Raw genomic sequence first — 23,173 nt, forward strand, 5'->3', positions numbered from 1 at the left:
GCCAGAGAGAGAGACACACACACACACACACACAGAGGGACACACACACACACACACACACACACACACACACACACAGAGGGACACACACACAGAGGGACACACACACAGAGGGACACACATACACACACAGAGGGACACACACATACACACACAGAGGGACACACTCACACAGAGGGACACACACACACTCACACAGAGGGACACACACACACACACACACACACTCCTCCATTCAAGAAAATCAATAGCTGACATCATGCTGCACTGCTATTTATTCATCACACAACAATCTTCTTTTTTTGAATGTTTACCAAACATAAAGCAGCTGTCGCTGAGTGGGTGCATAAACAGATCTTGGGCAGACACGTGTTAAGATACACTTTAGGTTGATTCTTTTACTCTGGTAGAAATTCCTTGATTGGCCGATGTGGATAATTTATACTGCCAGCAGTATTACCTGAAATTATTTTTATGGTAGCAGGAGGAAAATTCTTAGAGCTTTATAGAAAGCAAGATGGGTTTAATTTTCTTTTCCGAGTTAGGTAAGGGAATTACAGAGCTGAACACTGATGGCAAAGAGGTGTGACTTTGACCTCTTGAGAAGGATCAGGTGAGAGACTACTGCACAAGAAAACTGAATATGTTGCCTTATTGTGAACAACTGAACAATGGAATTTTACTAGATACAGAAACTCCTCAAATTTCTCATGTATTTACCATTACACCGGAAGCCCAGTGTATCTCGGTCCCTACACAGAAAACCATATAATCCCCCAAATGCCAGACCATGCCAAGGAATAGGGCTCAAGAATACTCACTGTTGTGTTTGAAGATTCGAATGGTAGCACCAGACAGCCTAGCTCCAAGTACCAATGATGCATGGTTCAGTTCATCGCTTAAAATTAAGCAGCCCTGTAAACAATAGCAGTCTGAATTATTAAGGAACATTTATACAACAGCATCATACACTCCGCAGTCTCAAGAGCTGCAACTCCTTCAGTCAGATAACACCTTAAGTCAATAGGCCTCACGAGGACTCGTCCAATGTAATGCCAGCTCTAATACAAAAACTGCAATCCCTATATCCACAATGATCGAATCCCATTCACTCAACAAAGAATATGGGAAAGTTACGTACTTTTACTCTCTCTACTCCATTCATCTTTAATGAATTTATTAACACTGAATCTTTCACTTTACAGTGAGATCTGGAACATTTACAAAGGGGGGCACATTTTTCATTTTTAAGGTGTATTTTGTTTTTTTGTAAACATCACCCGTTGAATCTTAAACACAATTTGGAGGATATGTCTTTTCAAACTTCTTTAACTATATATCTTAGAAGAAAAATAAAGCATGAAAAAATAAAGCTAATGATTAGCTAGGCCATACATACTAACACAAAGAAAACTTCACTCTAAGCCAGCCAGGGCCAATGACTGCCACAGAATAAAACGTTATGACAGCTGGGTGAACAATGAAACTGGATTCTGGAAGTAAGCAGCAAGATTAAAGACCAATTTGTCCACTTTCAGATTTTGCAAGGAAATGTAAGGACTGCTCACCAATTCTGAGAAAATTCCCAAGAAACATTAACTTTAGCCCTTGCATAAACGTATCTTCAGTCACATTCATGCACACAAATAATACCAAGCCTCTATGCATCACAGAGGCAGGAAACTGGAACAAGATTATACAAAGAAAGTTGGTCATCAATAGAATACAAATCACTAAGCAAGCGGAGAAGCTTAACTCCCTTGATAATCTACCCTTTGGTAAACGTATATGAAGTTGTTTACTGCAAACATATGAACTGATCTTCTGTAGAGCTACACATTCCAGAATCTGAAACATTGATAAAGTAGGCTTTGGCAGCCACTTTACTCTTCCAGAATAGGGCCTGGGATTCCTAAAAAGGATTTATTGGTAGATCTTTGGTCAAAAGGGGTAAGAAACAAAAGCAATGGGCTACTGCCTACTTCATGGTCACCAACTACAAACAGATTATGCAATAATGAATGAACATCTGTTTGGCCTCTCACATTTCTCTATACTTTAAATAGAAGTAGGAGAAGGGACACTTCTGTACTTAATGATGGATTTGGAAAAATATAGGATGGGATGAACTACTTACTTACCTTCTGCAATGCTCTTTGTGGTGCATACTCTATTTAACACCATATTACTCAGATTTTAAACATCCCAGATTGGATCTAGATTTTTTTCTCATACCAGCGTGCTGGTAAGTGGAACCATCAGAGTCTGTGCTGGTCTCACACAGCTTCCAAAATGGACAGTGCATTATATTACCATTTTCTCTAAACTCTGATGTCAGTTCATCTTGAACACTCCCACACCCTCACATGCAGACCAAACAGCCTTGTTATAATCACAGGAGCTCACTTCACAGAACGGAGAGGAGGGAGATAGCAGGGAATCTGCTGGATAGACTATTCACCAGAAGGTAAGTAACTTGTACTTCTGATTGATATTTCTAACTGCAGATTCCTAACCGGTTAGATGATACCAGAGCTATACATCCCAAATAGTAGAGGGTCTTGAGAGTCTACTCACACCAAGAAGTCCTGCAGAAGTCAGTGGCCAAACCAGCATTCTCCACAGACTTGACTGTCAAGGCAGTGGTTCTTGATGAATGTATGAAGGATGCCCACTTAGCAGCATGTCAGATATCAAATTACAGCGACAACCATTAGGCTCTGGTGGAACAAGCATAGGCCATTTGTGTGCTCCTTCTTGGCCTGGCATAGCAAATTTATATATACAAGTTTATCCACCTCAAAAAGCTGGTCATCAACTGGTTACTCTTTAGTACACTCAATGTATTAACAGAGCTCTCTGGGTCTAGTCAATGAAGCTTTTCATCCACCCTACAGGGAAGTGGTTGAGAGAAAAAGGCATATACGATAATGGATTGACTCACGCTAAACATGGATTCAACATTCGGCAAAAAATGAAGCACAAAGCTCAGAAGCAATTTCTCAGGGAAGAAGGTGTTGTATAGGGAAAACATGGACAGTGCTTGCAGTTCTGCAATGAGGCGAGCAGTAGTTCTAGGAAACACCATCTTGATGGTGAGCAGTCACAAAGAACAGTTGTGCATATGTATGCACAAAAGGCAAGCTTATTAAAACATTAAGGAAAACATTAAGGTCCCACTGTGGCATAATGAAAGGCATTGGTGTAAACAGTGATGTCAGTATTTTGAGAAATTTCATCACAACTGGTGACTTGAATAACTAAGTTTGATCTGGCAAATGCGAAAAGGCTGAAAATTCCAGATACAATCCAAATGCAAAACTTTTCTCTGCCAAAGATCGGAGGAACAGAAAAATAAGAGAACGTGGCTTGTAGAGGGAAAAATACCCAGAACAGGCCGCAAATGTCACCCAAAGACCCACACTAATAGATCTGATATAAGTGTCTCTAGACTCAAGAATCACATCCACTACTTCAGTTGGTAAGTCGAAACTGCTCATTCATCGCTGCTCAAACTCCCCGCACTGAGGTGTAGGTTGTGGAGACGCAGGGGCAGAACACTAACTTGTTGCCGTGACAGGAGGTCCATACGAAGAGTTCGACTGATCGGAGGGCAAATGCTCAGGCTCAACAGATCGGATCCAAACCAGAGCTATCAAAATGATCTGAGCCTGATCAGTCCTGAGCTTCTTTAAACCTCTGGGTCAGAAAGGTAGTGATGAAAAGATATACAGGAACCCTGAGCCCCAGGTCATACGGAATGAGTCTCGCAGGAATCCTCCTAGTTTAATTTCTAGGACACAGTAATTGTAGCACTGTGCACTCTCAGTGGTGGCATAAAGAGCTACCCAGAGCACAATACACTAGGCAAAGATGCACTGAGCCACCTCCAGATGAAGACACAGTTGGTGGTCTGCCAAATGATAACTTGCAAAATAGGACCGGGTTCACGTTCCTTACACAGGCGCACAGCGTTTGCTTTAATTTGATGATGATTTTCAAATATTAAACACATAATCCATGTACTCCAAAATCTTGCAAATGGCTTCATTTATTTTCAGATGTTTGATAGCACGTAAGACAATGTGTTTTAAAATGCTTCTCATGCCACAGATATGCTACTCCAAGCCTTTTTCTGGGCACGCCACAAAACACAAACAAAACATCTTCAGAAGTGGATCTTATGATACCCAATGCATTTCGAGCACTAATGTGCTCTTCTTCAGGGGTTTCACTACAAATAGAAAAATATGTAACAACCATTTACGACTCAAAACATTATGACATGCACTGTGCACGTTTAAAAAAAAACATTACATGTTATGAATCCATGCAGTAAATTACAGCCAGCCCTAAGACAGCGTTTTCCCTCTAAAATGGTAACACTAAGTTACCTAAACAATGTCCTGGGGGGTCCCTTGATCTAAATTATGCCCATTGCCTGTTTTACTCTTCCATGCTGTTATTCAAGCCCTCGTCAATAGCAACCCACACTGTTCTCCTCAAACTGAACACCCAAATTCCAGTGAGCAGCCTGTTTACATACCTTCATATTCCTTCAAATATTTCCTCCTGCTCTTTGCTTATTGAACTTCAACTGCCTCTCTGATCTTGCTCACCTTTTAAATTATATGCCGTAACTCCTCCTCTCCTCACAAACCACTCATACGCTGCCGATGGTTTAACTGCCACTCTACTAACTACTCTTCCCACAATGCAATGTGTCCAACCTTCCCGGGCCACACGGGCCGAAACCAAATCCGATAGTCACAACTGTTCCTATTGTTCCCACCCACTGACACTCCTGAACATTTAAAAAGAGTACCCCGCCCTCCCCTTTGATCTTGTTTGACACTCTGCTTAAAAAGTTATAATGCGGAAATGCAGATTGATGTCGGTTATGCGTAATACACTGCTATTTTCAACGATGTGGATACATTTGTTTTTAAAAAAACAGGCACAGTGTATGTGAATGTTTTGAGAGTCGTAATTGATTGTTACATATTTTTCTATTAGTAGTGAAACCCCTGAAGAAAAGCACATTAGTGCTCGAAATGCATTGGGTATCAAAAGATCCACTTCTGAAGATCTTTTGTTTGGAGTTGGAGTAGCATATCTGTGGCAAGAGAAGCAATTTAAAACACGTTTTCTTACGTGCGATGAAACATCTGAAAATAAATGAAGCCATTCACAAGATTTTGGAGTACATGGATTATTTGTTTAATATTTGAAAATCCTCCTCAAATAAAAGCAAACGCGGTGCGCCCATGTAAGGAACGCGAACCCGGTCCTATTTTGCAAGTCGTCATTTCAAACGTGAACCAGGGTGGATCACGTGCTCGCGCTGCACGCTCAACAGTTGAAAACGTATTATGATTCATGAAGAAAAAAACAAACAAGGGTCTGCCAAATGATGCCTGCTAAGATTGTCTGCCTTGGACCCGAGAGATCATGCCAAATGATTGTCCACTAGGAAGAACTCCTCATGGTATACCATGTAAATAGGCGCTGTGCTCCTGGCAAAAGTTCCACAAGCCAAAGCCTCCCTGCTTGATGCAGTACCACGTAGTAATTGAGTTGCCCGTCAGGATCTGAGTTAGCCTCCACTTGACGTCTGGGAAGTAGGGCTTCGGAGCAAACAAATGGCACAAGCTTCAGAAGATGGATGTGAAAATTTCACTCCAGTGGGTGCCAGAGACCCCCAGCTTTCACTTCTAGACAGCCGCCCCACCCAGAGATTACTCTTCTGTCAGTCTGTCACTACTGTGAGGTGTGGTTGGGGCAGGGAGAACTGGCTGCTGCACGACTATTGGTGTTCACTATTGAATGTCCTGGACTGTCGTCTCTAACAGACAGATGCTGTCAGATGGGCTGGCAGTCCATTGTTGGACCAACTGAAAGTGGAGGTTCCACTGCACGGTCCACACATGCCAACAGGCACGAAGGACCAGAATGATGCATAAGCTAGGAGTCCAAGAAGCCGCACACTGGATAGCAGAATCAAGATTTTATTCTGAATGTCCCAAACTTGCAGCAGGGTATGGAAGCCTTCAAAACCACTTTGCCCAGAATGGCCTCTATGAAGGGCAATAGTCTGTGGAAGTACTAGATGGAACTTTGGCTCGTTAATCGAAAACCCCAATGATGAAGACGGGTAACCGTTACCTGCAGGTGGTCTGCAGTAGACTTTGGCGAGCTGCCTTCAGCAACCAATCTTCAAGGTATGGTATTCCCGACTTGCAAATTCAGGCAACGGCCGCTGATAATTCTTTCGTAAACACATGAACAGCAAATTGGAAATGCAGCAACTCAACTACAAACTAAAGCCAGCATTAGTTGGGACAGCAGGACCAGTACATGAAAGACTGCATCTTGCAGGTCTAAGGACACCACTCAGACCCCTAGAGCAAGGGAGGAAAGGACTTGGCTAGGGATCGCCTTCTAAATTTATGCTTCCATAAGGAGGAGTTCAGGGAATGAAGATCCAAAACCGGCCTGTGCCCTACATCTTTCGTAAACAAAGCGATACCAAAAGGGATGATGGACGGAGTGTTTGAGCAACTTAAACACTCACCCCCAGTCAACTGATCTGGGTTTAATCCATCACCATTCTTTAGCTCACTCCACCACCCCAGTTCAGACATGGCTAAATGCAAATCAGTCTGACCCTGTGCCTCATGGGAACAGTCCAGCCCTAAATGCCAAGCAATGTCTTCCCTGGACCAGAAACAAGCATCCTGGCACTGGTTTCAGATTCATAATCCTCATCAGCCAGGCTATCTTGAATCCAGTGGTAGAGTGAGCAAGGGACCCACGTCTGGGCATACCCTGCCAACTTAGGGCGAACAAAGCGATGCCAAAGAGGATGATGGACGGCGCGTTTGAGCAACTTAAACACTCACCCCCAGTCACCTGATCTGGGTTTAATCCATCATCATTCTTTAGCTCACTCCATCACCCCAGTTCAGACATGGCTAAATGCAAATCAGTCTGACGCTGTGCCTCATGGAACAGTCCAGCCTGAACTGCCAAGCCATGTCTTCCCTGGACGGAAACAAACAGGATGCTTGTTTCCAGTCCAGGGAGGACCTGGCTTGGCAGTACGGGCTGGAATGTTCCCATGAGGCACAGGGTCAAGACTGATTTGCATATGGCTGGGTCAAACTGGAATGGCATGGTGAGCAAAAAAACGATGGATTTAGGCCCAGATCTCTGTACTGGGGTGAATGTATGACATTGTTCTGCATTCTGTCCATCAACTGTGGTTTTTGCACCAAACAATAGGGTCAGAAACTCTCCTAGTCTTTTTCAGCCTTCGGTACATTCGCCACAGTCTTTTTGGTCACAACCAACTGAACGTCATGCAGAAGGATGGCAGAATGATCTACAGAGTGACAACAGGTGGGATGGAAGTGGGAACATGTGAAGGGCAGTATGTAACCACTCTGAACTATTTGCATCACCCAATGATTGCATGTTATAATTTTCCAGCCGGATATTCAAAATCGAATTTGGGCCCTAAAGGCTGAGCACGACCAAGAAAGGGGAAATCAAAGTGGCTTGGTAGCTGTTGTGGCAAGTGTGGTGTAAGATTAAGATTGTTGTTCTTGGTGGTGTCCACACCTCTGTTACCACCACGTCTCCTGGGGCTGTGAAAAGTTGCCTGCTGGCAGTGTATGGGTTGCGGGGGACTAACTTTTGGCAGTAAGCTAGGCCCGTTAGGTTAAGTTAATATGTCTTCTACAGCACTCAATTACTCGAGGGTGCCTTGGCTCTGGCTTTGATAAAGGAGAGAGATTTAACAGAAAGATCAGATCTAGCAGATGCTACAGAGCCAAGTCTTCAGATGTTTCCCAAAACCCAACAGATTGGGATAATTTTTAATGTGTAGTGGTAAAGCGTTCTCTGGTTTTGACATGCCTAGAAAGAAGCTCCTGCCGCCGCAGGTGGATAGTTTGCATCTAGGTAAAACAATATGTTTAGCAAACACACAACGTAGAGTTCTGCCTGGGATGTACCAGTTAAAACTTTGTTGAACAGCCAAAGAGTGCCTTGTATTAGAGCGCCCAGTAGCCCTGCGCACTGCCTCTTGGGCCTGTTCCCCACAACTCCAAAGCACGGGTCACCAGTAGATTTCAAGACCTGGCCCTGATACTGGCTTAAAGAGCAATAACGCAACATTGGAAGGCCCCTGTGGGACCCTGACTTTCAGTATGGAAAAGAGAGCTAGAAACATGGGTGGGATGTGATGAGGGGGCATTGGATCAATTGAGAGAGCTGGGGCCTTGGAAGCATTGGTGGATAATGCAAAGGTTCCGAGACTCTGCATCAGGAGAATCCACTCCAGCAGGACTGTCTCCTAGGAGGAGCCTGGTGCTACATAACTTGGATGGGGAGGTACCCAAAGCTAACTCGGATATACCAGAGGATACATAAAGGATTGAGCAAAAGGATGGAAGGTAGAGCAGATGGGACAGAACTACAACAAGATATTTTTGTTCAATAAATTTATTAGGATTAAACGAGCATACAAACATTTGAATATCATAAAGGTGATACATATGAGGAAAAATTTGAATAAAAAGAATAAAATAGCAATCCTGAGAAAAGCTAATATGAAATCATCGTGAGTTACTACTGAGATATAACAATGTGGAAACCAAAAAAAAAACGTGGTACAGATCAGAGGTATCACCATGGGGTAAAAAAGATTTGCGAAAGGGAAGAAAAAAAGAACAGAAAGAAAAAGAAAGGAAAAGAAAGAGGAAGAGAAAGATGGGACATTGAAGAGAGGGAAAGGAAGAAAAGAAGGGAAATGGAAGGAAGGAAGGGATCTTCTGGGAAGCTACACCTGGACACAATGACAACTCTCACACATACAAATCAAAAGGATATTGAGCAACCAAACCCTTAGAAGCTAAATCCATATATGAATCCAAAGTTCTCCAGACACCACTAGAAATTGAGGGAGAAAGATGAACTTCATCACATGAGGTCTGTGCACCTCTCAAATATGAGAACCAAGCCCACCAAGTATGATTAGAGACCGAGGAAAAAGATTTCCATTCCATAAGAATTACTTTCACCGCAATAGTTAGTAACAGATCTAGTAATTGGGAATCCAAGAACAGAGGAGTCCGAGACGCAAGTGGGCCTAACAAAATCATGGGGAAAGAGAGCTGGAACCTGAGGTTAAAAAATAATTGAAGGTGTTTGTGTATTAAATCCCAAAAAGGGTTTAAGAAGTGAACATTCAAAAAACATATGTAAGTAATCGCCTGCAAATAGGCCACAACTCCAACCAAGATCATCATCCTTTAACTGGAGAGAGTGTAAGCGTACCGGAGTCCAGTGAAGCAAATTGATAGAGAAAAATTTAGATTGGATTAAAGAGGGAGCAACCTTATTCCGAAGAGAAAGCTTCCCAATTAACCGCCAGTCGTCCTCAGAAATATGGTCAATCGTATCCTGCTGAAAATTAGACACCCATTTCTGTTGGGTGACAGTACAGCCGGCAGGAGAAGTGGAAGAAAGAAATGTATAAATTTTGGATGCCACATGACCTATACGAAGCCACATTTGAAATAATGTAATGGAAGAAGAGGTTGGAGCAAGACATGTTTTAGCTATCGCCACCTTTATTTTCAGGAAAGTGTGGAAGTCTAAATTATTGAGAGAGAACTGTTGAGCTAAAGTAGAAAAAGGTAGTGGATCCCCATTGGAGTCATAAAGATGACATACTAAAGTTATCCCGTTGTTAGCCCAATACATGATCAACGAAGGGTCAACAATAATTTTAATACGGGGATTGTGCCACAACGAGGACCATCTCGATTTATCGATAGGAATAGCAACTCGCCTATCAACTCTTTTGATCGCTGCAATTGTATCTAAGATGATTGAACACGAAAAAGGAATAGATAAGGTAGACGTAGTTAAAAAAAGATGAGGGCGGTAGGGGAGAGGCAATGTTCTGTTCAATTAAGAGCCAGGAAGGAACATGGTCAGGAACCGAGGAGAGCCAAAGAGCCCCCTGCGAGGCCAAGAAAGCAGTTTGATACTTCTCCCAATCAGGAAAGTTGCAACCACCCATATCGTAAGGTTTCTTCAGATATTTATAAGCAATCCGAGCTCTCTTCTCATTCCAAAGAAACTTGGAAGTAAGGGAGTCCATCATATGAAAAAAAGAAGAAGATAATTTCACAGGGAGCATGGAAGATACAAAATTAATATTAGGTGTAATCATCATTTTTATAGTTTGAAAACAGCCCCACCAAGAAATATATTTAGGAGACCAGGTATCTAAAAGCTGTCGTACTTTAGTAAGAGTTTGAGCCTCATTATACGCAACAGTATCATACAGAGTACTACAGAACCAGATCCCTAAGTATTTAAGATGGTTTAGACTGCCTCTTAAACCCTGCAGACCCCATATGAGCTGGAAAACAATAAGCGTTTAAAGGAAACATTTCCGTTTTGTCCTTATTGAGGGTATACCCGGAAACACCAGAAAAAAGGGAGATGAGATCTGAAATCACGGGAATGGCCCGTTCAATATCTTCCGAAAAAATAAGATCATCATCTGCGTATGCAGCAGTTTGGAGACGATGTGAGCCAAAAGTAAATCCTTTAATGTCTGGATGAATGTCAATCAAACGAAGCAACGGATGAATAGAAAGTAAAAACAAAAGAGGGGACAAGGGACAGCCTTGTCTGGTTCCTTGGCAAAGATTGAAAAAAGAAGAAGTGGTGCCATTTACCCTAATATTCGCCCTAGGCTGGGCATATAAGGACATAACCATATTTACAAACGAGTCGCCAAAATTATGTGCACAAAGAACCACATGTAAATAAGGCCAAGAAACCTTGTCGAAAGCCTTCTCGGCGTCTAAGGCCAAGGCAGCAGCTGGAAGCTGAGATCGTTTAGCAGCACCCAAAACATGACAAAAGGTACGAATATTGTCCCTCGCCAAACGCCCCTTAACAAAACCCGTCTGAGAGGGGTGAACAAGCAACTAGATATTTGAATATTAATGTATTAATCCTTAGCATATGGAAAAGGCCTGCAACATGGGGAGGGGATTTGGGAGGGATTAGAAAGTTATGGGGTTCGTTTGCATGGTATGAACAGCTATCTCAAATAAGAGACAAAGAAATCTGAACACATATTGAAAATGAACACTAATGAATAATTGAACTACAGTGTTTGCCCCATGATAGTTGTAAGAAAAATATAAAATCTGTTATAAAAATGGAGTGCCTTGTAGGCATTGCACTGTTCCTATCTATCTGATAGGGAGCCAAGTAGGTTTTTAAAGACTGTGGCTATGAGGTGATGTTTGGGTATCTTTAGAAGGAGTCTTGCTGCCGCATTTTGTTGTACCTGTAGCCTGTTAAGTATGTGCTGATGTACGGTGAGTATTAAACCGTTGCAATAATCCAACTTTGATACAACTATTGATGCAATAAGTGTCTTTTGGAGGTATAAGGGAATAAATGAGAGGATCTTTTTTAGCATTCTCAAGGTGAAGAATACCGAAGATGAAAAGGTATTGACATGATTTGTGTAAGTTAGTTTATTGTCAATCATAACTCCCAGATTTTGGGCCTTGGTGACGGGGGCAGGCAAAGGGCCCATCTCTGCTGGCCATCAGGATAGGGTCCAGAAGGAAGTTTGTGCACCAAAGAGTATCACTTCCGTTTTTCCTGCATTCAATTTCAGACAGTTCATGCTCTTCCATGAGCTGACTGCCTGCACACAGACGCAGAATCTGGCACTTATGTCAGTGAACTCTATGGCCAGCGAGACAACAATCAGAGTGTCGTCTGCATAAGAAGTCAAAGAAAAGCCAAAGCTTTTGATTATATTAGCCAGTGGTGTGATGTAAATATTAGAGTGGAACTGAGTAAGGATCCCTGGGGGGCACCGCATGGAAAGAAGAAATAATGAGATGAGAGCTCATCAAGTATGACAGACTGTTCTCTGTCAGAAAGAAAGGATTTAAGTAGGTCCCAGGCTGTGACGAAAACAATGATTTCAGACAAATGTTCCACAATCACTCAGTGAACTACCAGATCAAAAGCAGCAGAAAGATCAAGCAAGGTAAGTGCTGCCCTTGGCTCTGATCGAGCACCTGCCTGATCTCTTCGATTGCCCTGATCATGGCTGTTTCCAGGTTATGGCCACTGCGGAAACCGAACTGTGTGGTGTCTAGATAATTAGATTGAACATGGTCCATCAGCGGAGTTTTTATGATTTTTTCTATAATCTTAGATGGAATTGGGAGACGTGATACTGGACGATAACTATTAAGATCTTTGGGTTCCGAGTTGCTTTTTTTTTTTAATAATGGGAAAATTGAGGCTTTCTGCCGAAAAGATGGGAATTCGCCAGTAAGAGTAATTAGCTGGAAAATGGCTGTAAGCTGGGGGATGATGAGCTCCAGAAGCGCCGGTGGGACTCGGAAAACAGGAGCTTGAAACAGAATGAGCCACAGGTGGACACGTGCTCTTGTGACAAGGGGTCCGATATAGTACATGGTTGCAGGTATGCAGTGATTGGGCAACCTTCAGGTCTTTTGAATGAATGAATGTTAAGATTAAGAAAATAGAACCCCACATTGCCCTGACGAAGTTGCTGGAATGTTGAGCAACGAAACATGTTGGCATTAAGGAATTGAGTATGGTATATTATTAACCATTTTTAATTGGGAGGGCTTGCAGCAGTGGAATAAAGTTGGATAGCCAGCAAGCCTCACCAGATTTTTAACTTTGGGAGCCAAATGCACTGGTTCTCTTTGGGGTTCTTGGTGCACACATGCACATATAGTTGTTGAATAGTGTACACTCTGGTCACGTTCACTATTGTCGCACTTCACGATTATTATTTAGGAATACGGCACATTTTTCTTCTTTTTCTACACACTACAAAGAGAGTGGCCCATGATGAGAAGTGGGTAAACTGGTAATTGTCAGCCAGGAACCCCCTCGGGTGGTGTTACCGTGAGGTACTCTCTCTTTGCTCACTTTTTCTGTTGTCTGAGTGAGATGTGACCTGTTGTGACGTTTTTATAGAAAATACACCATGACCTAAGGGATTAGTGCTAATTTACACACCCAGGGGATTTAGAAAAATTATTGGGTATCAAATCCTCAATGTGGGTCTATTCCTGTAGGTGTCTCCAATAGGTAAGGCTCCTTATTGTTGTTACTTGGTTGAGTTGGGGGCGGCCTTACCTTGTTTCCCCCTTACGCTCTTATAGATTGACTGGACGATGGTCTCTGCCAAAGAAAAGGCTATCTTTGCTGGACACAGGTCAGTGGGGAACCTGCCGATGTTGTTCATAGTAAATCAATTAACTGTTCTAGGGTAGGTGGTGTAAATTTAAGGAGACCGGATCCGTTCTTGCAAGTGATGGTGGGAGCATTGATACGTCTGATTTGGGAGTAGAGGAAGAGAATAGGTTGTAAACTGCTTTCCATCTTTTCCAACAAGAAGTCCACTAAGCTTTTGCAGAGGGATTGGCTGCTAGAGTTGGTCAAAAAAGATAAATCAGTGGTCAGCGTGGTCAGCTTAGTCACGGTTTGAAAAAGTTCTTGTGAGGAATGATTTGATTCCTCTATTTTTCTGGTGAAATAGGATGTTTTCTCTTTGAGAATAAGAGACTTGTTTTTGTGCCCTTAGCTCAGCTGTGAACCAAGGGGCTGAGAGAGTCTTTCGTTTGGCTTTCCTCAATTTAGGTGGTGCTAGTGGTTGGGCTGCTTTATGCCATATATTGGGAGGCCGCTATATTAATACTTGTGGAAAGAGTGGGAAGCAAGTTCTTAAGTTTTTCAGCTACAAGCTGCGAGTTTCCTCTAAGTTTTGTTTTTATTTTTTGTGGAACTAACAGGCCTGTAGAGTGAGCCTTAAGGAGCGTATTTTAACATGAACGTTATTGAAACACTCCAGAACAGAGTCACCTTTTCCCTGAAAAGTCTAGAACGACTAAAATGCATTTCAATAAAGGATCCTGGAATGTCACCGAAAAATCTACTGCACATATTCAGGAATGGAATTAGATTATGACACTGGTGCCCATGGCACGGCCCATTCAGTCCGTTGTGTCCACACCAGCCCACAACACATTTTGCAGTGTCCTGTCCATCCTGGATTATTTGGGCAGGAATTCACCAAGGACGTCTGCCAAGCTCTCACTTGCCAAGTCACAAAGAGTTTCTAGGTATCCGCTTATGAAATAGATAGGGCTGGGGAACCAAGAACCAAGCTGGAGTAAGAGAACACACTTTTGCCAAAGACAGCCACACTTTTTGACACCCCATTTTGCAGTGCATAAGGAAACTCAATAGGAAGACTATTTGTGGAATCCTGGATCACCACGCTGTCAGGAGTGGGGTGTTGAACTTGTAAAGCTTGGTGTTCAGGGTCTGGCCTATGCCATCTAGCTACTGGATGACTAAATGAGGGAGCAAACCACTGCTTCCTCCACAGTGCCATCGGGATGTCCATTAGGGCCTCATTAACCCCTTCCATGCTCATGACGAGCTCAGCTCGTCATGAGGCACAGTTGAGCTGTGCTGATGACGAGCTGAGCTCGTCATGAATATAGGAGAATTCCACTATCCAGCACAGGGGAAAAATAACCACAGCAGCGATGTGGTTAAATAGTAATGAGGGCGAAATATAAAAGGCCCTAGCTGCTATATCTCAGTAAACAGGTTAGCTTTAGTTTCTACAGTTGGAAACTGATAACTTCCTGCCTTTCAGCAAATAAATGTGAAAGAGGCACTTTCTTGGCAAAGATCTTGATTCGGTTTCAAAAGTAGTATCTAAGCCACTAGCATTTTGTAAATCTATTAACAGTCCAGCATCAGTGTAATGATGGGGAGGAAGCTGTCCAACTCTTATTGTCCTTATCTGCAGAACATTTTGTAGTCCTTAAACAGCAACTGAATCCAAGCATAACACAGCCTTCAGCAGTACTGGTGTTGAGGAAGAGACTGGGGATTATCCAGCACTGGAGGGTGAGCCTTAATTATCTCACAGTAAGAAATGGACCTGGCATGGCTGCTGCTCGAGCACGATTCAGGGGAAGAGCAGTCAGACTGGAGTGGAGGTATGGATGGTGCCAGCACGAAGCAGGCAGGAGGCCCACTGGGGTCAGTCAGTGATGGGTAAGGTCACACCTGTCGGGCTCTTCAGCTCCATGGGACCTGAAGGCACTCCAGAGGAAGCCAGCATTCATTTAAAACATTTGCTGCATGGTCTCTCCAAAGGCCGCAATCTGCTTCAGGGTTGACAAAAACCCAGGATACTCAGGGCATTACCTGACCGGTCTCGGAATGGAATGGGTTGGTGGATGGACAATTCCTGCAGAGTCGGATCTTTGGAATGTTGACGGAGCGGCTTGTACCCCATGTTATAGTGGCGAAATGAAGAGTACCACCTTATTTATTGAGCTTATGGTGAGACTTGGACTTCAGGTTACCTGATGACTTGAAATGTGACTGGGACTTGGGGCAGGGAAGCAGCTCAATGACAAAGCAGAAGAGTTCCTATCACTAGGATTGGGAGCGGGTCCATTGATTAAATGAGATCTACCCAGGTGTTTTCTGTTCTGTGAAAAAGCTTCTCCTCCAGCCCGCCGATAGCCGATGGGTAAACGTGAAAGCATTTATAGCACGACTGCCAGCCCTGAACGGTACATAGACACTACAGGCAAAGGTCTTGCAAATTAATGATAGTCATCTGCTTATTGTAGTCGAGGCACAGCTTGTGTGTTATTATGATGTGACAACTCCTCAGCCTACACTTGTATTTCTGGGTTGATGAAAAACAATCAAAGTTAGGAGAGGAGCTCTGGATCCACATCCAAGGGCATGAAAAGAAAAGATTAAGTCAGCGAACGGGACAGTGCCTATATGTGGCTCGCCACAGTTGCTTTCGGTAGCAATCCTAGATGGAGAAGAGTCTGATGACACGATCTACTGGTGTGCAGGAGCAGACACTTGATAAATATCCAGATCCAGTCTGGCGCCTGTGGATATTCATAAAGTAAAGGAACTCCATTTAGTGTTAGTGTCCATCGAAAATACTCTGATTTACAAGACACTCCAGTAGCTTTCTAGGGAGGAGAGATGAATGTGTCTTTAAAACAACTTTATTTATATGCAATGTAGTTTCTGGCTCGTTATACTGTATGGTGTTTATATCTCACTAACTCTACTCTAAGGCAAATATGAACATTTCCTATTTCCAAGTGCTGTAAACCTAATTTGTGCATAAGCTCAAACCGTGGGTCCAAAGCTTTTGATAAAATAATGTTTACAACCTAAGGGGGTGCAGACTTACTGTTCGGAGAAAAGTCTTTCTCAAGACCTTCTTAAGAAAACGTCATCACTAGACTCCAGAAACTAAGCAATTGCAAGAAAAGCAGATGAGGCTTGAGACAAAGCACATTCAAGGCCCCCACAGACTATTTCAAACAAACCCACATCAACATGCTGGCACAACAAGTCAATTCATCTGAAGTTCAGAACAAGTATTAGATTAAACAAAGCAATATCACCAAAAATATTTAAAATGTAAAACTACTGGAAACAATCCTTTCATTTCAAGCTTTTGAAAGCTATACCTACCACACCTTTATACACCTACATCTACTTGCATACACTGGGTTAATCACCTCTTATGCACAAAAATGCACTTTAGGTACGTTGAAGCAGCCTTGACCAAACAAGAGAGAAACAAGTTATGGATCCCGGTACTTGGCAAAAGAACTACTGCAACCCATTATACAATAATTTCAAACAGAGCTAAAATAAATTTTCTAGGAACGAAAACAGAAGATCCAATAATTCTAAGAAGCAGTAAGAAGTGTGAATATCACTTAAACGCCTCCAAACAAATCCCACATAGCTTAGGCACCTGTACGATACATAGGGTAATCTGCACTCACGGTGCACTGCACATCCAGAAACTAACCATATACAAGACCCTTAGAAGCACCAATAAATTCAGTACTTTCAAAGCTCTCTCAGTCTATTTCAGATAAACCGCATCAAAAGACAAGCACTTCTTGTGAAAAGACCTTTATCTTGCAAAAAAGTATGGAATGGAAGCAATAGCACTCAAAACCATTGAAACAGTGATTTGCCACCAAAATTCTGAAAGCTACACTCCAAATGCCTGTACACATATACTGTGACGCCTTCCACGTGTGGAATTCATCATATCTAATTGCAGGTAACCTGAATTAGATGTTGCACAAGAAAGAACTTTACAGCACTCTCACAGCCTCAGTGGCTTGTTTAATGTTCATCCAAACCAACTACATAAAACTTTGTTCAATGTGCATTATTTGACTGTTATCTTAATTTATATACCGGAGATAGCGTGTGCTAGGGATTTGTATGCAACTACATGATATAGGCCATTTGGAGTCGTACTAATTTGCACATAAGAAAAAGCCATATTATGTGCCACTATGTACAAAGTCTGGTCCAGCTCTGAAAATGTGCAGGGTCTCTTGAACCCTTTATGTGGCTGTTAAAGAGCAACCTTTTTGCTACAATGATTTGCAACAAAGGCAGCCGTTTATCTTTGTTCAGAGTGGGCAACGGCTATTCACATTTGCAGAGGTTAGATCTTCCATGGTTGCACAGCAAAGTGTAAGACACGTTGCTGCTACAAAAGCTAGTGCCTATATAAAGAATGGGAGGGTTGTAGGAGCACTCCGAATTTATCTGAGTTTTTCTGTTTTTTACACTGGTGCTGCGATTGTTAAGGGTTGTCAGTCCTGGTTTTGAAAGTTCGTTATGGTGGTGTTGAGTTACCACCCAATCGCGCTAGTGCGGAGTGCGGGAATCGTTCAGTGCAGAAGCTACGTTAACCACAGATCGGGATAACAAAGAACACAGAACAGAAACCTGAGGCACATTAGAATCAGAGACTTGAGAAACCGTCTTTTAAGATACAAAGGCCATACTGAGGGACAGGACTAAGGTCATACATCACCACAAGGATCAGATACTGCCCCTGATGAAGGCACACACGAGTGCCGAAATGCATTGGGCTCATTCGTAAAATGTTGATTAAATGTATTATTTACATGTGCCAAGTATAAACTGATGAACATGGAATGTAAAAGTCCTGTGAATACATGTCAGTAATGAAATAGAATTGTGTATGTTTCAAAGAAATGTAACTATGATTCATATGAAAAACAATACAAGTTAGAGAAAAAATAAATGTGTGGAACATAACACAAGAGTGGTTTAAAACATATTTTGATTTAATAAGATTTTATAAAGCGCCACGGCGCCACGTGAACAGTGCGCGATTGGGTGGTAACTCAACAGTGCCTATATAAAAGCAGAAACCAATGACCGAGGTAAGTTTGAGGAGGAAATAAAACTAATTAAACGGATTGCCAGAAAATCACACTGTGGATTTGAACTACTGTCCAAGGACGGGCACAGTAGGGAGAGGTGTTTCGAGGAGTCTTGACAGAGTTTAGACAGGAAGAGGAATCACAAGGTTGAGGGAAGAGTGGGTAGGAAATGTTTCCCACAAGTCTCTTCAGGGTTGTTCCACCATCCGGGTAGTACTGGACCACCCATACTCCATAGAGAGTAGGGGCCTCCTTTCCAACATTTTTTTGTTCTTAAATTACCAGAGGTATTAAAGTAACCCTTTGACTTTTATTTAGATGTTTCCTTAGAAAGTTGATGCTCTCTTACATTGCAACATTCCGTCCATCATCTTGTGTGTTTTGCTGTTCACCCTATGTGGGAAGGGTATGCCCAGACGTGGGTCCCGTGCTCACTACGCCACTGGAGTCAAGCTACCCTGGCTGAAGACGGCTGATAGCCAGAAACCGGTCCTAGGATGCTTGATTCCGGTCCAGGGAAGACATGGCTTGGCAATTCGGGCTGGATTGTTCCCATGAGGCAAAGGGTCAAGACTGATTTGCATATGGCCATGTCTGAACTGGGGTGGCTTGGTGAGCAAAATAACGATGGATTAAACCCAGATCTGTGACTGGGGGTGAATGTTTTGCCATTGTGCAACATTCCGTCCATCATCTTGTGTGTTTTGCTCTTACATTGGAGCACTTTTTAGCTTATAAAATAAATGAGCAATGATGTAAACATTAAAAAAGTGGATAGGTCATTTCACATAACCTCACCCTTCCTAATCCAAGTGACAACATGTTGTATCTTGAAAATACAATCATATGCACAGTGGCAACCCCTTTAGTGGTTACCTCAGGCTCTTGCACCCTTGCACCAAAAATCTGATCAAACCACAAATCTAGGAAAGAAATGAGAGATCAGAAGGCTTACTGCCAAAGTTACCGATGCTCTTTTTGGAAGCAGGTGACCAGTTATGCTTTACAATGCATTTAGTTTGAGCACACTGCTATATCAATTTTAGAAAACCTATGTTCATGCTCTATACTCCTGCTCTAAAATGCTCTTTGTTTAGCAATATCATCTTCTTTCTGAGTCAGCATAAGAATGCGTCAAACCATCCCTAGTCCCACATTAAGCAGTCTGTTTGCTGAACACTATCATCTACAAGGGGGCTATTCATCTGTTATTAGATAATAAAATGTGTTTCTATCCACTGCTCTTCATTATAAAAGCAACTTTACTTTACGCTCATCAAAAAAGCTACTTCAGGATACTCTGTTCATGAAGACAGCAGGACCATGAACTGAATCATGGCGGGTGCTATGTGAAAACATGCTCATCTTCAGGTATTCCAGACAACGACAACAGCTCAACAACACAGTGCGAAGATCCATGAGCTTCACATTCTTATACCCACCTTGCTAACAAGGGCTGGAATGTTCATAGAATTTGTTGCAAATCCCATGCCATAGACCATGGCAGACTCCACTCCCAGGAAATTGGCAACCAGCTTCTCAATCTCCTCGTGCTTGTCCAAGTTCCCTGTGGGTAAAAACATGGTTATAAAGAGCACAACTGGGCACTGCCAGACGAACATACAACCACAGAGGGAAAATGGAGTTGTGCTTTGAATACAATTAAAACATTTTCTACATTCTTAGCTCTCAAACTGTCTTGACCCCAGGACATCACATTCAAATAATGAACAAGAAGTCTGCATTAGGATAGCTTTCGGATGTGGCACTATTCACAACTCATTGAGCTATAAGTATTTCAGAAAACTATTTCACATCAAAATTCTGTCTCAGTCATCTGTGGAAACTAGAGAAGCCACCGCTAACTTTAAAGACAATAAGATTAAATGTCAAGATGCACCATCACAGACATCTTAAAGTGGAGGATACTGGCTAGAAACGTTAACCCACTCTACATGGGGTAATACATATTTTACACTATGGACAAAAAGATGGGTACACTTTTAAAAACTTGAGTGGACAGTTACTCATAAGGTGAGGAATCCCTGTGCCTCCATGCACATATTACCTTAGGATGCCTCCGACGTAAGGGAATGTTATGTAGTGACTAAAAGCAAATAAACAGGTAAACAAAGCTCACCATATTTTTGGCTTTAGGGTTCCCTTTTTTTGTTTATTCTATTAATTCTTAGTAATTCAAATAAGGGTTTATTAACAATGGCATGGAGGTGGTACAATAGGCAAAACACAGATAATTTCTTACTTGCAACTGGATATGGTGCTGGCTATGGGTTACATACACACACCTTTAATCATCCTGGCATCTAAGACTTCAATTCAGAACTTAAAGGCTTAAAGAAATAACCGGTGGTATAATTAAAAAGAAAGTATGAACACACAGTGTTAAAAGGAACACAAAACAATCTTCGTTTAGATGTAATTGTTCCACTATTTTGTTGTGCGGTCACTTTGAAATGTGATCACTGTTTTCCTTACATTGTTTCTTACATGGTCAGTTACTGAATGAGAAACAGTTGATACTATGCCAGCTATCAAGCTGCCAAACAACCAATCAGAGTGCATGAATGTATTTTTTACAACAAGGGCCTGAAGCAGGCACACGTTTTGCAAACAGCAACTGCACCATTTGGCATGTTAAGGTTGAATGGGTGTTTCATGGACGAATGGAACACAGTGAATAAGATGCAGAAAAAGTTTTGAACGACACTTTTATGGCCTTGCATAGAAAAGGGTGTGTTCCTCAGCTCAGATTATATTTCAAAGAGGTCACTTAAATCTGCCCCATCTACTTAACTCTTCGTCTGGTGGGAAGAATGCATGGGAATCTACCACGGAGGTCAAGCTATAATCAGGACAAGTTACCCACAGTGACTCTTGCACTTTTAGTCCTACGGCATCTCCTCATTTCCACCAGTTATGTTAATCCACTTCTTGTATAGGAAAGCACAATTGTACCATTAGATGCAGTTTTCAAAATATGAAGCTCAGATACACAAATGACTCCACTCAAGTCATGTGCTAACCAAAATCAGATTAGTTATCCACAAGGTCTCTTTGTAGACCACATACAGTAAAATCGGTCACTGAAAAGACAAGGAAGACGCTTTGGTCACGAGTGCACGAGCAAGGATGTCATAAGACTTACTGGAAAGAACCAAATGTATAACAGAAGCAAGGGAGGTCTGCATGTGTCACAATTATTAAATATGTATTTGATTCATCGAGAAATGCAAAATAAAAACTTGGAGACTAACCAAACTCTTTCTCTAGAAAAAAAGGAAGCTAGAACGCAACAAACCTAGACACTGTCAATGAGACCCCTATTTGTTGGTCTTGTTTACTATCTTCTGCTATCATTCCGTTCTCTTCCACTGTCCTATTTCACTCTGAGGCTCCCTGAAGCAACTGATAATCGTACATTGTGCCCAGCAAATTGCCCAAAAATAAATAAAGGTATTTGTGGCTTCCTCCGAGAACTAGAAAGATTTCTTGTCAGTACTGATTGAGATTGGGCACCAACGTTGATAAGAGAATTGCAAAAATGTGTTTTATCTTCCAAGCTAATATAAGTTTAATAGTGAAGGCAGTGTGGGCTCTGAAAGACTTATGAACCAGAAATTGAAAAACAAAGATGTCAAGCACGATGTGGTCCCTGGACGAGATGTTATATAAGGAGGAATCCCTTAAAATGATGCATAAAGAGTAGAAACAATCATTTGTGGTCTGAGTTCCACAAGAACTGATCGGTGCTAAATAGGGCCTAAAAGTAATCCACTGAAAGCCAGACTTGGTCAAATAAGACATGTAATAAATAAAAAGAATAGATGGTAAAATACACCTCTAAGCATTGAAGCAAAATGAGTGAGGACTGCTTATATACATTAACATTTAGAAAAATGCGTTCCAATTGCCTGAATAATGTTGACATTTTATGACTGGCCACATGGCTCAACGTAAACTCTTGCCGAACAGAGCACCCAAGCTCAGGGATTGAGTGAAGAGAAGTGAACAATTTAGGCTGCTGCGAGATAATTCCTTCAATACACAGAAGGAACTGTGTTCATATATACAACTTCATGAGGCTTAGAGAACCAAAATCCGTTGGGCAACCCGGGAACAACTATCAATAAGTAACTGTCTTGAAAATCTTTAAGTCTCAGGGGAGGATAGTGGCAAGGGAGAAAAGCAACTGCCAAAACGCACCCCAACAAATCCCTTAACGATAATGTACCACTTAAACAAATGACTTTTGAAGGGCCCAATTGCACAACTCCACAGCTAGTATAACATCATATATATATTTTATATGTGACCAAGCTCCAACGAGGAGCTAAACGCGTCATGGAGGGCACTTGCCTGAGACATCCTATGCCGAAAGAAATTTCTGCACTGATTTGCCACATTCTTCTGTGTGGAGGTCTTTGATGTGCCTGGGAGGTATCAATAGGTCCATGCCTGCGAGCTGCTGTTCCTTGAAAGGGGATGGGCAGGATATAGATATATATCAAAGCAATCCTGGCCGATATCAGCGCGGACTCTAGCAGGCGCGGACCTCTTCTCCTTGAATTCAGCTTATTTAATAAAGCGCCATCACACCGTCAATCGTGTTAGCAGTGATTTTAATGTTAGCAATCACTGAGCAAGTGCTCTCCTCGACACGTTTCGCTCCACAGGCGGAGCTTGGTCATAGATGATTAGAGTGGGAGCTACTGGCATGATTATATATATATATATATATTTATCATGCCAGTAGCTCCCAC

General features: G+C 42.2%; 1 protein-coding gene across 1 annotated transcript in view; it reads right to left on the reverse strand.

Annotated features, from left to right (window-relative positions):
* SPTLC2 (serine palmitoyltransferase long chain base subunit 2) overlaps positions 1-23,173 on the reverse strand; it is a 425,361-nt gene that overhangs the window by 169,068 nt on the left and 233,120 nt on the right. The window contains exons 5-6 of the mRNA XM_086937562.1: positions 19,835-19,959; positions 822-915 (exon numbers count right to left, since the gene is read on the reverse strand). Of these exons, the coding sequence (XP_086793688.1) occupies positions 822-915; positions 19,835-19,959 (219 nt within the window). The remainder of the gene's footprint in view (positions 1-821; positions 916-19,834; positions 19,960-23,173) is intronic.

Source organism: Lissotriton vulgaris, chromosome 9 (genome assembly GCF_964263255.1).
Source record: "Lissotriton vulgaris chromosome 9, aLisVul1.2, whole genome shotgun sequence".
Classification (NCBI taxonomy): domain Eukaryota; kingdom Metazoa; phylum Chordata; class Amphibia; order Caudata; family Salamandridae; genus Lissotriton; species Lissotriton vulgaris.